Source organism: Parus major, chromosome 1 (genome assembly GCF_001522545.3).
Source record: "Parus major isolate Abel chromosome 1, Parus_major1.1, whole genome shotgun sequence".
Lineage (NCBI taxonomy): Eukaryota > Metazoa > Chordata > Aves > Passeriformes > Paridae > Parus > Parus major.
This window is the reverse complement of record NC_031768.1, coordinates 15,154,591-15,171,640: the sequence shown is the minus strand read 5'-3', so window position 1 is coordinate 15,171,640 and position 17,050 is coordinate 15,154,591. Positions and strand designations below refer to the sequence as shown.

Below are 17,050 nucleotides of genomic sequence, written 5' to 3'. Positions count from 1 at the left end.
GGAAGGAAGTGTCGGAAGGAAGTGTCGGAAGGAAGGAAGGAAGTGTCGGAAGGAAGGAAGGAAGAAGGAAGGAAGGAAGGAAGGAAGGAAGGAAGGAAGGAAGGAAGTGTCGGAAGGAAGAAGTGTCCGAAGTGTCGGAAGGAAGGAAGGAAGGTTGGTTCTACTCACACTCTTTTTTTAGACAGTAAGCTATTAAATCTCTCAGGCTTGCACCACTGCAGCTTGCTGCTGTATAATTTTCACTTTTAGATCAGCTAGACTCAGGCCAAATCTCAGCTGAATTGCTGATTTTTTTTCTCTGCATTGTTTTCAGCTTCTTGCCTCCTCCTCAGTGCTGAATTAGAATGTTTCCTCTACAAGGAAAATATCCATTCTCTTCAAGGCTTCCTAGTGATAGCAAATCGCCCTCATGACACACTAGACATTCACTTTCTCTGCAAATTCCACATCTGCTCTATGCTAAAATTTTTCAGCATCTTTGTAGATGATATGAGATTTGTACGATAAATAGGAAAGGTGAGGGCAGGGTAACCTCAAGTAAGCTCTAAGCTACAGCAACCAGCCCAGAAAGTTTCACTCTTGCTGCTGGAACAAAAGTGTGCTGTGCCTGGCAACAATCTGAGCTGTTCCCCTTTTCTTACATACCCTGCAGATGCAAGGACACAAAGCCTGTAAAACATGGAGAGGACTTCTCCATATTCCTGTGGCTATCACAAGGCTGGAAAGAGGCTTAGGAAATATCTATCCTCTTTCTACCATGCCTCCAGCCCCTGATAAAAAGTGTATATATAAAAAGTGCTATTCCACAGTTATGGCAGAGGCATACCCATATTTTTCATGCAGGACAAGCAAAAGGAAAACACAAAGCTCTACTACAGGGGAATTAATTATTGCATCTAATATTCAGCAACTAAACTGAAATAGTTATCTAACTATATATTTGACAACAAATTCATGCCAATTATGTGCCTACTTAAAAAGCACAGCAACCCTGATTACCAATTCACTTCTAACAAGACATTGCCCATACAGTTGTAAAATATATAACCAAGTAATGAAGCAGTGGCACTATACTGGATCAATGATAAACTGTAAACCTCTTGTCACAACTCACTGGATTTGAAAGAAGTGGAAGCCAATTGTCTATTTTAAATAAACTTTGACTTAATAACCCATAGTTTTATCTAACGAATTATTTAGCTTGCTTATAAGTTTGTTCTAATTTCTGAATAAAATATACTGATAAAGAATGAAATATGGGAGCACATTTATCTAATAAAAGAAGGTATGAACAACTTCAAATAATACAAAGAAGTCAAGAATCCATACTTGGTATTCAGAGTTATTTGTTTTTTACCTCAGTGTTTTTTACTCAGAATTTTTTTCTTAATTTAAGCACTTGAAGGAAATGGGTTAGACAATCACACCTTTTTAAAGGAGGAATCAGGATCCTAGTTTAGGGATGTCTCCCTGCCCCTTCTGCTAGCCACAAGGTATTTAGAGGTCCAGTACCAGACCCTACCATAAAAACCATATCACTAGATCCAAAGATATGAAGCTGAGTCAGGTTTAGGTTGAATATCAGGGAAAGGTTTGCACCCATAGGGTGATTGGGCACTGGAACAGACACCCCAGGGAAGATGTCACACCAAGAGCCTAACGGAGTTCAAGAAGCGTTTGGACAATGTTCTCAGCATATGGTGTGATTTAGGGATGTCCCGTGCAGGGCCAGGAGTTGGACTCAATGATCCTGGCGGGTTCTTCCAACTCAACATATTGTGTGATTCGATCTTGTCTTCTCTTCAGTGTGAAGGGAAATACCTCCCTTTCTGGAGAAAGAATCTGCCAAAAGAAAAAGACTGTAGGCTGCTAATCTGATTGCACTAGGTTGAACTTGCCACCCTCCCCTTTGCCATTTACTCCATTTCTGATATTACCACCAAATGGCTCATTCACAATTCTCCTTGTTGCTCTGAAAGGGAGAACACATGCTCCTGAAATTTTGGTCATCCACCAGCTGATGGACAGTAGTATTCACAAGCAAATCTGCCACATTCTGAGTCCCCCTTCACAGAGTCACATTTATAGCAATAAATGCAGTTCCTATCACACAGGTCTGGTTCAAAGATCCCTGACACAGCCAGGAAGGATGACCTGCATTTACATGTGCTAAACCTGATCTATCTTTAGCCTATGTGGAGCACTGTGGCCAAGTTGAAACAGCAGCTCAAAATAAACTGCTGTGACTAACCTATCTTTCTTCTAGTTCTCTTTAAAATTACTATCAACCTCTAAGACCACTTTATTATTCATCCTGCTCAATACTATTTAGAAGAAAATTAAAGTATATGGTGAATGGATAAATGGATAAATGGAAGTGCAAGAGGTTGGTAAATTCAGTTGTCCTCAAAATAACAGTGTGGAGGATTTAATGAAAGTAACCAGTGACATGGTGTGAACTATAGCAAAATATACAACTATATATGATATTGTGGCATATTTCAAAAATCCTTAATAACTCCTACATTTTATTTTTTTTCAAACTTACTTGTTTTTTGCAAGGCTTTACTTGCATTAAGTATAAGAATATTTTTACTTTGGGAAATAAGCTTTTCTAATAAATAACCATTTCTAAGTAAATCTGTCAATTTGTAAGTTAGAGGAATATAGTTAGAGGTATACAGAATCCAAAGCTGTTTGTGATACAAAAGTAAACCCCATTAAGACATCACAAACATCTACATTTGCACAAATGGGTGATAGTGGTAGAAGGAAAAAGAGACTGCGAATTTCTGAGTTTATATTTGAATCTGTCAACCTACAAATAAAACTTAAATCTACTGGCACTTCACTACAACTTAGAATGGAATTGGTAGGGAAAAGTAATTTTAAAACCTAGCATTACTTTGGAGTGTCAACAAGCTTTCCAAAAGTTTGAACTACAGATAGGTAAAACAACTGCCTTTAATCATACAGAGCATGTGTGCGCTTGGCAGCTCTGGTATTAGAGTTGCTTCAAATGCAGGATCTTCATTTTGTGTTTTAAAATGAATGTGGATTTAATACTTACTGTGTTTTTCTGAGATACCATATCCTGTGGGGAAAAAAAAAAGATAATAGAAAAGTTTATTTGTTTTTAATGGGAATTATAATTTCCAATAAAAATCACTGCTATACATACATTATATAGACATATACATTTACATATATATATATGTGCACACAGACGTATTCTTCACAGCATAATCCATATTTCTTGACAAAGTAAATTCCCAGTAAAGGGACAGAACAACTCAAAAAGAGTCTCAGTAGTTCATGTCAGGAAAAAAATAAAAATTCAGTGAAGAAACCTACTTAAAGAAGTATTCAGAAAATAAAGAAAGTTGTACTTAGCAGTAACTGGACTCAGCACACCCAGTCACACTCTGAGCATTTGTGAGACAAAAGTATTCAAAGCTGGAGGGTTTTTCTCTCTGAAAGATTATCATTTAGACACCTAAGCCCCTTTCTTACCCGGATTGGTTCACACCAACACATTCCTTCTACACCTTAATTCTTTTCACCTCAAAGTCTTATGAGAGATACTGAAACAATGAAGCAGATGATAAACTAATGGGCATGTAAGTCACACCTCAGAGATTTCCAGTTGCTGGGAAGTAACCTTCTTTGCTCTTGGGTGATGGATTACATGTCCAATGAACACTGCTTGGTCAAACTAAAGAGGTCTCCAGGTAAGCCACACTACAAATATTAGACATAGACTTGTTTCTAATTGAAATAAATGTGCTCTGACAACCTGAGATGATTTTGCTTGAGCAACTTCATATCTGATAGCCTGAAATCCACTTGGACAACCACTGCACAGAAATGATCATGCCCATGCACCCATTTCCTCAAGCACAGGCAAAAATATCAGGGGACATTTAAGAGGTCTAGCTCTATAAATATGACTCTCTTGAAACCTAGATTACATATTCTTTTATATCCTCAGAACTAGGTTGTTTTGAAAGAACATTGGTGAAACTGAAGAGACAGCTCTTGTGGCAATTTCAGGATAGCTCCTAAGAGATAAACTCTATAAAGTCAGGTTGCCAGAGCTTCACAGATCTTCAGCAGAAGTAACAGCAGTAACATCAATACTGCCTTTATAACACTTAGGCTGTGCACCACATTTAAGAGTGTGCACAGCAACCTAGGTCCAAATAAAGTAATACAATTCTAAATGGAAGTAAAAAAGCCCCGACCAAATTACTCATAAACTTCAGACTAAGGAAACATCATCAGAGGGTCAAAAAAGTACTAAAACATAAATGGAATTTCTAATTAGCCTAAACTCCTTAAGCCAAATAAAGTACTTCATAACAAAAGTGATGGAAAGCTTAGACATCTGAAATATTTCATATCTGAAAATCTATGTCTACCTAGCTAAGCAAGTATCTCCAACAGGGCTTTATCTACTGCAGTTAGATATCTTTCTCAGTAGAGACACTAACTCTTCTTAAACCATTCAGCACCTAAGACATGAAATGTGTCATGAAGTGTTCTTTGCTAAAATACCCCAGAAACAGTCCCTGCCTACCTTCTGAAGTATTCCTTAGAAAGGTGTATTTGTATATTTGAATGCTATCCAACACTGAACTGGGGCTTGAAAAGATACTAACGACAAGAGGAGGCCTGAACACTGTCTCAGTGCCCAGCTTAAACCATTTGATACAGAGAATATCTTCTAGCTAGTTCCAGCAACTTAAATCAACTCTTATGATCCCATCTAAGATATGCTATGGGCTTATTTAGGCCAAGGAGGTTATGCAAACAACTGAGAGATGAAAAAGATATCAGTGCCACTGAGGGAAGGTGAAGGCAGATAATAGTTTTTCTAGCCTTAAGTGACCTGTCACATTCTGGTGTTCCCCAGTCCCTAGACTTGAGCTTTACATTATTAGAAAAAAGACTCAGAACTGACAGTGCAATGACTTGTAAGATCTGGCAACAATCAGTCTGAACATCCAACCACAGATGGATGTCATCCTGGAGATCCTTCAACACTCCAGTTATGGAGAAGGGGCTTGAGCATGTGCTTGCCATGAAGTGCAGAAATCAAAGCCAGTGTCCTCACTGGGCAGCAATAAAAAGGAAACAATAAGCCTGTGCTTCCCAGACTTGGGAACATCCTTGGGAGAACCAAGTTGATCAGAATATCTGAGTGACAGCATAAGGAAAGATAAAAATGTGTTAATGAAAAATAAAAATGAAGTATTTCATGGCAGTCAGGTATATTACCAGTAGTGGATGAAAAGCTGTATACCTGCCCACCCTGATTAGGTGGAGGAAAGGAGAACATGACAGTAATACCTTGGTGAGTATCTGTACAGATAATCTCATTAAGCAAAGAGTGTGACAGGCCCCAGCTTTGAGTTCTTGGGACTCCAGGACACATGGAATCTGAATGCATATGTGGACTACCACATGAAGAAAGGAAGTTTGGATTATAGACACATGAAAGTAAAATCAAAGACATTGAGAGCAGAGAAGAGGAATGAGAAGCCATGACAGAATAGAGCTTTTCTTGGGAAAAAGGAGACATAATATACTTACAGGATCAAGAGAGGTTGGAGAACTCCTGAAAGGGTTTTTGGACACTAATGATGTGAAACAAAGCAAGAAACAATAACTCAAAATAAGGAAAAAATAACAAAGCATGAACAATGCTTCTCTCAGTGAAGGTAGCAAGAAAATGGATGAGATTAAAAGCAGCAATAGATGATACAGAGGACAAAAGTCTAAATGTGATGTAAAATAAAGAGAACCTGCACTGAGAAAGGCAGAAACATCCACAATATATGACTTGCATCCAGAACAGCAATTTCAGGACTTGGGTGTATAGCATGTATTTTCCTACTATAAAAATGAACAACAACCCTATAAAAAAATTTGGTGAGGATGTCTTTTCCTATCTTCAAACAGCAATAAAAAGGAGATTCTAGCAGTCTTATCTAGTCAGCACTTATGGAATACAAACCTCATCTGACAGAAGTGCTTACATAGGTGTAGGCTGCAATACAGCCCTTGCTCAAGTGTCCTTATCATACAGGCCATAACTTTTCCTTACATGTGCTCTAATTAAAAGAGAGAAATGAAGGAAAAAATCGGATCTGCTATCTCAATTCCAACTCTAACTACCTGAAGCAAAATCACAAGTACCACACTATGAATCTTTTCTTAGAAAAAAAGCATTTATTTATTCTATTATTACTGGTTTTGCTAATAGTTGCTTTTCCTTAGCAGGATTTAATTATGCAGCTCTCAGGAAATTACATTAAATGTGAGTTTCAGAATAACACAAACATCCCAGGTATTTAAAGATATTTCTAAAATGAAGCAGACTGAGAAGTGAGAACCTACTTTGAGAGACTGAGCAGTGTCAGCATCAGTGTCATGGTAAAGAATAACATTATTGGCCATGTCAAAGCTTTCTCGCACGCCAAGGTGGTAGAACAGTGATGGTTGCTTGGAAATATCACTCATGTCCACAACTGCAACATCTGAAATGAGAGAAGTGGAAAAGAAGAGAGAAGGCTAAAAAAATAATAATCTTAAACAAAATTTTATTCTTATATGGATTTAAAACAAAACCTGAAATTACACACACACACTGGACAGACAAAGTCAACATTTTCAAATAAGGATCACTTTCTCATAAGAGAAGTAAATTTTACCCGTCTTATAAGAGATAAGAGCCACTCATGAGATTATCAGAGTGTTACATTAACTGTGAGGCTGCATTTACCAATCCTGCTTGAGGTTTTGAAATCACAGCATCAGAATGCCTCAGGTAAAAAAGCAATTTTGCACTTGTTCCCTGAGGTCTGACAGCATGAATATCCATAGGAAAGAAACTTCAACTATTCAGGATGGAAACTTTAAAAATAATAATATAACAGAAAAATAGGGAAAATTGTGAGACCAAGCTTATTTGAAGGGGCTGAGGTTTGAAGAATGGGAAATTCCTAAAGAGTAGAAGAAGAAATTACTCTGAAATTTACTCTTAAAAGATACAGGCAAGATGTTCAAGATGGGGGGCACAGCAATGAGGGGATTCAAACACAAGTAGCCAGAGTAAGACTTCTACTGCTCTTGTTTAGTGTTCCAGTCAGAAATCAAAGTCAGAAATGCAAGAACATTTACATCTGTGCAAGATGAGCTATACAGGCAGCTAAAGAGATAAACCCATAATATCTCATATTATGCAGAACTGACAGAACTGACATATTATGAGATACAGACAAAAGATTCTGAGTTTACCCTTTTGTTCTCATAGCAGCAATGCAGGAAGAAGGGGTAACTGGAGAAGAGGACACTTAATACTGAGTTTTTATTTCTTAATCCTTATATCCTATATATTCCTAAGAAAATTTTGCTTTAATGCTTTTTAGAGGTCTCTATCTATATCTGTCCCCTTTCACCACTTGGAGATAGATGGATGAATCGAAATCCAAAGTATTCATGAGAATAGAGCTTTGGCATTGAAACCACAGGGCAAGTCTGATGTTCAGAACAGATTCCAGAGACTCAGTGCAGCTGGGAAGTAAATTCTACATCTCTGAAGGGGTAACAGACAGTGCCTGGTACATAAGGGGAAAGACAGAAGGGTAAGCTACTAAGTAAACAAGAAATCTAAAAGCAGTTCTTATGGCTGAGACCCAAATGCAGCAGCCAGTTAACCTTGTTTGCACCAAGATTACACATCAGAAGAATCAATACTCCATACTTAGTATGCAGCTTCTTGGAAAAACCTGCAATGAATGTACCTCCTGTACAATTCCATCAGCCTATTCTGACCTGCCACACAGAGGTCAGCCAGTCCCTTGGATTACTATGAGACTCCTGTTAAAGCACAAGGAACATTTTGAGTCTGAAGACCTGCTTTAAGACCAAAACATCACTGTTCAGGAGCAAAAGCAAACAAACATAAAGAACCCCAAACCCCAAAATATCCCAAACCCCAACAAAACACGCAAAAAATCCAAATGCACCTCCCTCCCCTACCAAAGAAACAAATCCCCAGCACAAAGTTACAGCATAAGAAAATCCCCTTATTCATATAAAAATCAAATCCTGCACCATCTACAGATGATCTTTCCAGTTCCAGTGTTTAGCCAGCTGCCTGCAGCATGGATAAAATTCTTCGTGTATTGCACACTGTAGTGTCATGTAACTGAGAGAACATGAAAAAGTAAACCCCAGCTCCATAAATTCAACAGAATCTAGATTACCCCATTATTGCAAAATCCAACTAACAAGCAGATTGAGAATGAAAGACCATCTAGGGAAAAAAAAATTAGGAGCTTGGATGGTTTTTAGTGCTTGTATAAGAATGTTTTTGGGGCATCAGAGTACTGTGAAATCAAAATCATCATCCTGGAAAGAGAATTCAGATAATGCATTCTTATTGTACACAGATATTGTATTTTACAATACAATGTGAGCAATGATTTGTAACAGAGTTCACTGAAACAAGGTTATACACAGCTCATTGCCACATCTGGACTACAACTGAAATTTGTCTTCTGTTCATTGCTGCTTCACAGGAACATAAGTGGTATCAAAAACATATGACATGGACATAAGAACAGAAGTAGGCACCTCCATTTAAAGGGTAGTTATTCATCCCTTATGAATTCACACATGATAAAAAGATTTATGAGAACAGGTTTTCTTTGCTTATTCACACCTCATAAACACAGGCACGAATAAGATAAAATAAAAATAAAACAAAATGCGGAGTAGCAGAGATGAAGATGTACCACAAAAATATGCATGCAAGTTAAAAAAAAAAAGCCCCAGGAAGATAACTGAGTGGATTGAGTTTCAGCATGGGAGCCAAGGAATGACACAGAAGGACATGACAGCAGACAGAGCATCCAAAGTGCTCTTTGCTGTGGGCTAGAGCAGAGATGAGAAGCTGCATTCCTTTGGAGCTCTCCAAGCCCTCCTCCAGGAGCAACAGCAGCAGGCTTGGAGCAGAGAGGAAAAAGACCTAATTACAAAGCAGATTTACTAATCTGCTAGTGTAATGCAGCATGAACACTGAGGGCCCATGAAATTAATGCAAATTTGGGTGGAGAATATATGACCAACAGTGAACACTTATAAAATCAGTAGATCTCTGAGATGCACCCAGTGCATGGGGTGCTGAGAGTGCAGAGCTCAGTGTCGCTTATGGCTGGGTCTGAGCACTGTCCCCAGAACTACTGTTTTCAGGGGTACATCTCTCTTCTGAGAGGAAGGCAGTTTTGTGAGTCATATAATGAACAAAGCTAGAATGGAACACCACAAATACTTCTGTTTCAGTTATATTTCTTTCATGATTTACACTAAAATTCTTCATTTACAGTTCTTTAAAAACAAGATATAGGGCTCTTCACTTCAACCATGCATTTAGAATGGCTGATAAGAGAGACAGAAATTTCCTTGAACTTTCAGGGACACATTAAAAGAAATAGCTTCAACACTAGTATATGCTTTGCAAATCTTGATTTATGAATAGAAACCTAAGTAAATCAGAGTTCATTCTCAACTCCCATTCTCTGTAATAAGAGAGCCTGGTCAGCCAAATATACTTTTGGACTTCCCTTGACAAATTGAGGTTGAACCTCCATTACAGACAAGGGTGAAGAAAAAGCCAATCACAATCTTTATCAAATCTTATCACACATGAGAAATTTTATGAAGTAATGAAATATTTCACACAGGCCTAAATGACCAATGGAGAGGGTTTCCTATGTTCAGAAGGAAAGAGAGCAGGGGAAGATACAGCCTCTCTGGAAAGACAGAAAGCTTCCAAGTGAAAATCTGTATAATGCATCCACCAGACGCAGTGGAGGGGTGGGAATGTGCCTAATGTTGCATATGACCAATTTTGAATTATTCTGGAACAGAACATTTAAACTCATGGCTTCTTTTCTGCAATAACAACTTGTGTGCAAAAGAGCATACCCATAAAAATGTATTCTCCCTCATTTCTTCTTAAGCACAGCATATATTTTCAACTGTTTTTGTTCTCTAGTAGTTACCCATGAACCCCAAAACTGATCTCAATTTGTTATGTGATTGCAGTTCATTTGTCTAGGCTTTTGTTTCCACTGTAAAATTATTATGGTATGTGTGTATTTGTAGTGCATTAAGGTAACTCAGCACTATATACATTCTTGATTAGGTCTCTGCACTGTTGCAGCAGATGGCACATAATTCATTTAATATACTACAGTTTACATATTTTAACACTAGTGTGTCTTTTGAGAGCAGACAGAGGAGACAAATAACTCTGACAACAGAAGATTAGAGATCATCGACTGTGGTAAAATAGACTATGAAACTAATAACTAATTCAACAAGAAAAACATTATTAAACAGGTTAAGACCAGAGGACATTTCTCTATCTGAAATGCACCTGAAGACATCATAATGATCTAAGTAAATCACAAGTCTTCACATGGCTTTCTTATGATTTAAGACATTGTTAGCCAAACAAAAAAGGACAATTTTGGCATCAGCTTTTGGCATCTGTAAGTTAAAAAGTAATAAACAGATGAAAATTAAGAAATAGCCTGAAATATACTGATAGTTAAATGGAATCTAGGAGGCCTAACAGAAGAAAAAGGTCAAAAATGTCTGCACTGCTTTCAATTTCTAATCTAAGATTCACTTCCATCCAGCCTTACCCACGTGCAGAGCAAGAACCTTACTCCATTTTTTTGGATTAATTGTTTTTCAGCGCTTGGAACCTTTCTATACATAACAGATTTAAAAAATGTTCCCAAACTTAATGTGATAATTGAAATTTTATTGGAGGAAAATGCAGAACTCAGCCCTTTGCTATTCACTAGCACCCTGAAAATTATGAACCTTTACATTAGTATTGCTTCAGATGATTGGCTATTTTTATCAGTTAGTACATTAAAAAAATACGTCATTTCTTGAAAACCACTGAAGAAAACTGTCAAAGTCTTCACAAGAACAACAATACTCCTACAGAAAAATAAATGAAAAATCCTTAACTTCAGGATACATATTAATTTTGATTTCTGCACAGCCCTTTAAAGAAGATAATACCAAAGTTTTTACAAGGAAACAATTATGGAAAACTTGGTGTATTTTCAAGACCAGGAACCCTTTGCAGCTTTCACTTAAGCTAAAACAAAAGGCACACCACTGTTAACTTTATTACACCCAATACTCCCAGAAACTGGGAAGCTCAAGGTAATAAAGCACATTTGTAGAAACTACCAACAGAACTGTTGAGGTGATTTTTCAGCACAGTTCTTTTATACCAGCAAACTGCCAGGGGCCTCCATTAGATCCTAGGCATAAGCCAATGTAAGCAAATGTCAACATTTGTGATATTATGGCTTTCACAATGAACCAAGTTTCATTTAAATCTTACTGCTTTTTAATCATGGTATCTTGTAAAAATCTGCTTACTTTTCTCAGAAAAAATATTGTTCCAATTACAATATAAAGCACCAAATTAAACACAGATATTGCCTTAGAAGCTGAAAGACCCAGGAGACAAAAATAAAGCTCTTTTTTTAAATTTAGGATTTTTAAGTATTTCAATTCAACCTTTTCAAGTTTTTGCAATGTTATAGCGTGAACTTTGCTAACATCACTGGTTTGCTACAGGGACAGAATTGGTAATAAAAACAAAAACAAACTAATCAGTAATGAATTGTTCCGCAATACAGATTTGTATATGTTATAATCACATTAAATAGCATTTTAAAAACAACTTCATGTATTGCAAGCTACACTTCTTGTAGATTAAAACCAAGTGCTCCACTTCTTTATAAACACTAAAATTAAAATTAACTGCAATAATTCATAAATTGCTTACAAAGCACTCTGAGAATTTTTTTATAAGGTGCAATCAACTTTTGCAAAAGAGTCCTGGAGTGGCTGGAGCCTTGACTACAAATTCCACCCTACTGCCTATTTCAGAAAAGGAAACAGAAGCATGCACACTGTATGCCTGAAACTTTTTGATGCACAGATGGCACTTCCTTTGGAAAGGGCTTACAGTTCACAGGCAAAAGGAAGTGATTCAAAGGACAGGAAAAATAAGAATTAAATTAGATATGAATCCTCATATCAGTGTGGGAAAAAAGATTTCTTTCTGTTCACATATAGTAAAAAAAGTGACATTATCAGGTTTTATTAATGACACCAACCAGAAATTGGAGAAAGAAGAAAATTTTATTACTGGCCAAATAATTTTTAATTCACTATTTTAAAATTATTGTTATCTTGAGAAGATAACAGAGAGAATTCCAGTTCTAGTACATTGTCCATATACACACTCTGACTATAAAATGAAGCAAAATCTAAACTTAGTCATATCCTGCTTTTGACAGCTCTAATGGATCTCTTTAGGAATTTTTAAAACCTGGGCATCAAGTGGCAAAAATTCTGAAAGGTACTTTCCCATGGTTTCTCTGGTTGCTCAGGAAAACAAAAGAACTGTTGTGGTTACCACTGAGCGGTAATTTCAGACTTGTGTTGTTTTATAAAAACAGAGCAACACCTCTAATCTTTGTTCTCAGACTGAGCTTCTCATTTGCTTTTGACTTAGTTGTGGCATTACATCTGCAACAGGTTTTATGTTATAAAGTGATTTACCAGAGAGAAAGGACACCACACCCCAAAATGTGTCACTTCTCCTCCCACCAAGCAAAATGGAAGGCAACACCATAGTGCCTAACAATTATAAAAGCCAGCATTCTTAGAACCACAAACACAGGGGGCAAAGTCAGACCTTTCTTTTGTACTTCCTCCTTTCTGTGTGTCAAATCTTGCTCTGGAAATCAGCTTCACATCCTTCCCCATGAAAGTGCTGTGCTTAGTGAATGTGAATGCAGCAAGTACTGAAGATGAACTACGTATTAGCTGAGCAGCAGCAGCAGCATTCTTGACTAAGGAAAGTTTGCGGTTAAATAACTTTCCTGAAAGGACCAGGCAAATCCTGAGCTCTGCTATAAGTAGGAAACCAAAAACTTTCAATTTTTAAGATGAGCCTTTCCACCACCCAGAAGCATTACTAACTGTAGCAATTCAAATGATCGCTTTGCTCCACACACACAACACATCAACACTGGCACTGTCCCACCTCCAGAGACAATTCTGGGAACAGCTGTGTTAAGCCAAGTGGGCCAGCTGGTCTTTGTGTGGAAAGCAGACACATCCATGTAAAGGAGGAGGAAGAGGAGGAGGAGGAACAGCTGACAACCCAATGTTTCTAACCATAGCATTTGGGTGATGTTACAAAGTCCTTTCATGTGGCCCAGCAAGGCAGCTCCTCCTTCCTACGCACACGAAAAATTTGGAACACTAAAACCGAATCCTCTCAGCTCCTGGGGTAAAGAGCCGAAATAATGCAGGTTTTAGACTACCAGAATGGTTAAAACTTACTAAGAAAAGTTGTAGTGCTTACAGTCTGATTACAGTCTGAAAATGGAGGTAAGAAAGCTGGAACATTTATTTTTCATGTATAGATAACAGAAGTGCCTTATAAAGCTTCCAGTGAAAGCCCTGGGAGCACCCCCAGTGGCCTGAAATGGCACAGGAATGAGCACTTTTGGACTGCCAAGCTGCAGGTGATGAAATGTGAAGTGCAAAGAAGCAGACAACAAAATAATCCAGCGTATCACAAACAGAGGCACATGTAGCTGGAGTGAAACTCGTGATGAATGCAGTCAGCACAGCACCATGTACACAGAGCCTGACAGGATTTTAATGTAGGTAAAGATGTATTTGTTTTAAATATTTTGTTGAGTCATAACTAGAGACAAACTTCTTGCTCTTGAGATTAGTTCTCACCTGTAATCTTTTGTCCTTTTAATTTCAAATACTAGCTTTGGCAACATTTGGAAGTTTTAGTCCTAGGCTATCTTAGTATCTTGCAATGTATGATATTATAACATTCCCTGGCAATTCCTATCCAGCAAAATCAGCCCTCAGAGATACTGTGAAAATCAGACAACCATTCAAAACAACAGAACAGAGAAGACTGAGGGGCCAAAGCTCATCTCTGGCTTTTGTAATTCTGTACAAAACCCCCCTTTCATACAAACAATCCAGAACAGGGTTACATGAAGACCTGAACTTTACAGCCAGTAATCATTTTAGTGCTGTGGTGTTACTTTACAGATACTGCATCTTTCATCTGTCCTCTGGTACATGGAACACACACTAAAAATAGAATCAGAACATATTTTTCATGCTTCAGTGGCATTTATTGCAACTCAGGAGAAACCACTATCTAAAACAACTAATTTTTCTATACCACAACAAAGTTTTTGTGCCATATTTATAATTAATACATATTCCTTAATATCTAAATACCTGTTCCAAAAATTACATCACCCAAGAAACTGCACTTTAGCTGAAAGGAACAGAACAAATTACAGCAGGTGAGCAACACTGCTGGTTCTAGGAATTGATCTGTAACCCGAGTTCCCATTTATTTTTATGTTTTAGGGCTTTCTTATTCATTAGGTATGTCACCTGAAGCTTTCCAATTCTTTGCCCTGAAATTGCATATTAGGAATTATTTTATTAAATGAAAGCAAGGTCTCTTCCAAAAACCTTTGACAGCAAAAGCTTTAAGAAACATTTTAGATACTTATTAAATACAAATAAAACTAAGCTTCACACAGGGCAATTCTATTGATCTAGAAAAGCCAAAACTGTGCTAAGAGCATGCCTATGCTTATAATTTTTTAAACTGATCTTCAGGGAGAGTCCTTCAGACTCTGCCAAATCAGAATATAACCAGCACCCATAAGAACTGGCACGGGAAGAAAAGTAATGCAGTTAATGTAATGCAGAGGGCATCCAAGCTCAGAATGTGTTTTTAATACTTTCGCACAAATATGAAGAAGAGAAATATTGTATGATTGGAAACACATGAAAATAACCTCTCAGAAGACAGCATAATTTCTGAATTTTTTGTTCTTTGTTTTTTTTACAGTTGGTAGTTTAGGGAAAGAAGGAAACAAAGAACTAATCCCCCAAGAACTCTTCTTAAAATATTGAATGGCAGAAATTAGGAATAATTCACTGTAAGCAGTGCATGCCTGGGCTTAGAAATTGCTCAATACCTTTCATGACAAAGCTTTCCTTTCAGTCCTTTTTACCTTTGCCAAGTCTTTGCTTCAGGTTGTTGGGTTTTGTTAGTTTCTTTTTTCTATTTAAGAGATTTAATTACAACCAACCCAAGCCATTTTGAGACTGTATTGGAGAATTTATTTTTCTGGCCACTGTTAAGCATCCTCTCATGCGAAATTAAGAAGACTTAACTGCTTTCAAGCAGCAAACCAGAAATCTGTCAGATGTGTGAGGCTATCTGAAAGTAACTCCCCTTAGCCTCTTGAACTGCTGCCCGTTCCAAAGTGAAGTTATTGGCAGTGAGCTGGTCAGAGCCACAAGGGAGATGCTTGGTCTCAGATGAGCCTGTCCTCACTGCCTTCACTGCCAACACAGAGAGGGGAAAAGCACTTTAAAGCCCCATTCCTCTGAGCTGTTAGAAGCCTCCTTTGGGAGATGAATTGCAGCCCAGAATCACCTGTTTCTCTCTACTACCTAGGAGGGGAGTCCAAGCAACTACAGACATCCACACTTGTTACAGTGCGTGCCACAGCGAGATCCGAGAGTGACCTGTGCCTCTGAGCCCGGAGCACGCCACAGAAAATGCATTTATTTATTGTGATTATTTATGATTTGAGACAAAGGGATGTGCTCCAGTTTGGCAATCCAACAACTGGTTTATTGAACACAGCCTCAAATAGGTGCAGGGACGAGAACCAAGGATTGGGCTCGGGGCACGGGGTTAAATCAGGGGCAAAAGGGGCAGATCTGAGGGTCAAGGTTCAATGGGGACAAGGGAAAGTGGTGCAGGGGAGTGGATAAGGGTTGGGAGAACCAAGGGGAAAACAGGGGTGGAACAATGTGGAAAAACAGAGCCAATGGAGGTTAAGGGAAGGAAAAACATTCTAGGAAGGGTACATGAATGATAAACAGGGGCTGAACAAAGGTGACATCAATCCCCACACATACCAGAACCCAAAAGATACCAACATGTGGCTGCAAAAGGCCCATGGGAGGGAGGCCTTTTCTTACTCTATTCTAGAGGGGTGTCTCTCCCCTTTTGCCTCTGCCTCTTCAGGGTTGAGGCATTTTGGTAACAGGCCCCTGGGCCTCCACACGCACTGAAGGTGTTCAGTGCCACAACGCCCCTGCCACAGAGCCTCACAACTCTTTGAAGAATTTCATTAACCATTAAGGCATTTCAGTCAAGAATTATATAATCTCAGCAGATGTTTGTTTTCCTGGACATGTTCCCACCAGTTACCAACAAAATGGCCAATGGAGAAGGACTGTAGATCTTTCTCATCAGTACTTTACTCACATTCTTACCAACAGTGAGAGAAGAAGCACTGTCACAATTCAAAACCTCACCTAAGATTTCCAGGGGTCTCTCAAACACTTAACTCTTGCTTGAGTTTTCCATAAGTTGGGAGTTCATTTGTGAGTCCCAGTTTACAATGTTGTTTGTTTTGGCACTCAGTACTATACAGCTGTGGGGATGACTGTTCTTTAAGAGGTGTTTTTGCATGCGCTGTCTCAGCCCAGGGTCTTTTCTCTTACTCATACAACCTGATTGTTCAATTACATTGAAGCATTGACTATAACCTCCCAGGCTATGGGTGATGTTTATACATGAGTTAAATTTTCAGCAAAAATACCTTCAAGCCAAATATAAGCATTACATTTCCCTGCAAGACAAAGTGATTAATATAAAAGCTAGTAATAGACTTTACCTTATATTTTATTTAATTTTTTTTTCCTTTCATACCATAGCTTATGAGGTCCCAGGAACAACACAATGTCAAGTCTGAGGGAGTAAACTCACAGTAGTGTGAGTGGTCAAAGTCAAAAAGACAATTGTCGTGGTTTAAAACCAATAACTAAGAAAATTACTTATTTCTTGCTGTGA

At 38.0% G+C, this 17,050-nt stretch overlaps 1 protein-coding gene across 1 annotated transcript in view; it reads right to left on the bottom strand.

Annotated features, from left to right (window-relative positions):
* The window catches only part of MAP3K15 (mitogen-activated protein kinase kinase kinase 15), an 84,656-nt gene that overhangs the window by 50,294 nt on the left and 17,312 nt on the right, over positions 1–17,050 (bottom strand). The window contains exons 2-3 of the mRNA XM_015634076.3: positions 6,403–6,542; positions 3,071–3,094 (exon numbers count right to left, since the gene is read on the bottom strand). Of these exons, the coding sequence (XP_015489562.1) occupies positions 3,071–3,094; positions 6,403–6,542 (164 nt within the window). The remainder of the gene's footprint in view (positions 1–3,070; positions 3,095–6,402; positions 6,543–17,050) is intronic.